Below are 3380 nucleotides of genomic sequence, written 5' to 3'. Positions count from 1 at the left end.
ATCCTGACAGCTTGGTATGCGAAGCTGTTACTGAGTCTGGTGGTGCGGCAACGGAGGCTCCTGTATCTTCTACCTGAGGGTAGGAGGCTGAACAGACTGTGTGCGGGGTGGCTGGTGTCGCTCGCAATCGCGATAGCTTTCCGGGTGAGGCAGGTGGTGTAAATGTCCTTCAAGGAGGGGAGTGGGGCACCTATGATCTTCCCAGCTGTGTTCACTATGCGTTGCAGTGCTTCCCTGCTGTATTCAGTACAGCTACCGCCCCACACAGTGATGCAGCTGGACAGGATGCTTTCAATGGTGCCCTGGAAGAAGGTTTTCAGGATGGGTGTGGGAGCTCTCGCTCTCTTGAGCTTGCGGAGGAAGTAAAGGCGCCGCTGGGCTTTCTTTGCCAGTGATGCAGAGTTGGTGGCCCAGGAGAGGTCCTGGCTGATGTGCACCCCCAGGAATTTGGTTCCGCTGACCGCTCCACAGCGGCACCATTGATGGTCAGTGGTGGGAGTTCAGTGTGGCCTCTCCGGAAGTCGACCACGATCTCCTTAGTTTTGCTGACACATATATATATATATATATATATATATATATATATATATATATATATATATATATATATATATATATGTATATATATATAGATGCCAGTGTAGTCAAATGGGTCATTAATGTAGTTAAAAAAAAAAATTCTCAGAGGTTAATGAGTTTTTAAAAATACAACAAAACTAAAAATCATATTTCTAAGTTCTTTTTAACAACTATATACATATATATATATATATATATATATATATATATATATATATATATATATATATATATATATATATATATATATATATATATATATATATATATATATATATATACATGTATATATATAGCTGCCAGTGTAGTCAAATGGGGCATTAATGTAGTTTAAAAAAAAATTCTCAGAGGTTAATGAGTTTTTAAAAATACAACAAAACTAAAAATCATATTTCTAAGTTCTTTTTAACAACTCCATCTATTTTCTATGCATGTATGAATTTGTTTGGGTCTGTGAGCCTGATCACTGTTCTCACTGATCCGTGTGGTATATCCTGGACAGGTGAGCCGTGTATTACAGTGCAACACAGAAATACATGTAAGTCCTCTTTCCATTATCTTTACCACTTATTCTCATTCATGAAGTCACAGGGATCTGCTGGAGCCTATCCAAGCTGTCTTCAGGAGAAAAGCAGGGGTACACCCTGGGCAGGTGCTGCACTTGTCTATATAGACCAGATATAGACAAGCAACCACATTGTCACACACACAGCCGTAGTAACCAGAGAAAACCCACACAGTAGGAGGAGAACACGCACTATCCTCACACACGGACTCCTGCCAAGATTCAAACCAGGAAATTTCTTGCTAATATCCGAGTCACTGCATTTCCCCATAAATGAGACAAAAACACAATAAACATATGCTGGAAAAATATGATGGTAGTGAACACGGAAACACCATGCTCGAATAATACAGCTGAGATGAACAGATTGTTCCTTCAAAACTCTTGAATGTGATGCTAATATTAAATTCTTGCATTGTTGACATTTTATAAAAACAAAGAAGATGGCCATTGAACACAGAAAATCGGCATCTCCACTTGTTTCTCTTTAATGAAAGTTCAGATGATTTAATAAATTAGCAACAGACAATTTCAGAAATCTTCACATCTCTGGAAGAGAACACCCCCGTGCTCATTAATAAATACAAAAAATCAAAATCTGAGTAAAAATCTTTCATTTTATTTTGTTCTTAATATGTTGTTAATTTTGCAAGAACTTGAACTAAAAGAGCAAAATCATTTTACAATTTATTGGCCTCATCATACCTCATCAAAATAAAGGTCAAAAGGAACAAAAAACAACTGATAAATAAACAACAGAACCAGGATTACAAATAATAGAAATAGATACAAGCAAATTAAATGTAATTGATTGAATTAAGTTATCAGGAAACGTTAATTTAAATTGTTCAAGTTAATAGTGCAATGATTTTTAAGAGACAAACAGAACTCATTGTAGTTGTATTTATTTATTTAATTCGACAGAGACAAACAAACAAACAATGTAAATGATCATTTTGTGAATATAGTGAAGTGGCTTTCTCATTTAAAGCCAGATCCCTGCTCTTTAGTGTCCAGCTGTGCTGTTGAAGGATGGATTAAGAACAGCCCAGTGAGTCCCAAGGGAGCTGATGCCTACATGCACCCAACCGCTGATGAAAACCAGTTCTGCCCCTCTGTGTTCAGGGTACATGTTGAAGGAGTGACCTGCAGGCTTGCCCGCATACAAGGAGCGGCCCTGGTTGGTGGTGAAGACCACAGAATCCAGATACTGAACGTACTTCCCAGACACCTGTACGATGGCTTCACCTTCATACAACTCTATTTCTTGGGTAGTTCCATGAATATAACCAACAACGGGAGACCAGACAAAGCCGTATCGGAACTGGATGCTGTTGAAAGGAGGACAGAAAACAAAATATGAATTAGAAAACGTTCTGTCTTGTCGAGTTTTAATTGGAAATATCCATGCCTCAGTATTGAATGTTTTTTTAATTTACCCTCGGATGTAGCCATTGTAGTTTTCCCATACTCTTATGGCAGTGATCCTTCCCTCTCCAGTGATGGTGTATGGGCTGCCAGTTCCTGACCCCACCGGTGGGGAGAATGAGTATTGAGGCCCGACTGCAAGAGGAAAGCACGTAGACGCCTCAACACTGAGCTAACACCAGTAAATCTTTTCAACTGCAAACTTAAACTTTCTGATCGTTTAATTTTTATTTTATGACACATATCTGTAAGTCAAACACAAACTTAAGATCCACAATCGCTCCTTTTGAAGCCATTTTGGTGGATTGTGATCACATCTGCACAGAGACACTCACCCTCAGATGCAGCACAAACTGCCAGGAGTGCAAGAAACGCAACGAAAAGCATTCTAGGAAAAGAAATCCCGGTATGATTATTGTAGTCAGTATATTTGGTGTAAATCTCACATACTGTACAAGAAGGAAAATAATTAGATTCTTACCTGTCAGATTAGTTGGGTTCTGAAGACAGTCAGAAGAGAGCAGACATGAGTGGACGAAGGCTCAGTCAGTGTGTAACTGTGCTTGTATATGTATATTTATAGTAAAGTGTTCTTTTCAGAAACCGATTTCATTGGTCATTCCTTTAATCTTTTAATCAAGGAAGTTCTGCAGGATGATCATGTACATGATACTGCTGCTCGTTATGACCATGTTTCTGTCATGTTAACCAAATTCTGGTCAAAGTTGTGACAACAATGACCTGTAAAGATGTCATTATTATAAACAGAATCAACAAAGTGCAAGTTATTGAATAAAAATCACACTGG

The 3380-nt window shown here is 38.6% G+C and overlaps 1 protein-coding gene across 1 annotated transcript; it reads right to left on the bottom strand.

Annotated features, from left to right (window-relative positions):
* Positions 1-2033: 2033 nt before the first annotated feature.
* Positions 2034-3142, bottom strand: LOC133461002 (zymogen granule membrane protein 16-like). Its single transcript, XM_061741749.1, has 4 exons — positions 3054-3142; positions 2908-2960; positions 2584-2707; positions 2034-2475 (listed from the first exon to the last, which is right to left on the bottom strand). Exons 2-4 carry the CDS (start codon positions 2957-2959, stop codon positions 2151-2153), a joined length of 501 nt encoding a protein of 166 aa, XP_061597733.1. The 5' UTR covers position 2960; positions 3054-3142; the 3' UTR covers positions 2034-2150.
* Between the last annotated feature and the right edge of the window lie 238 nt (positions 3143-3380).

Source organism: Cololabis saira, chromosome 15 (genome assembly GCF_033807715.1).
Source record: "Cololabis saira isolate AMF1-May2022 chromosome 15, fColSai1.1, whole genome shotgun sequence".
NCBI classification, from domain to species: domain Eukaryota; kingdom Metazoa; phylum Chordata; class Actinopteri; order Beloniformes; family Belonidae; genus Cololabis; species Cololabis saira.
This window is presented reverse-complemented; position numbering and strand designations above follow the sequence as displayed.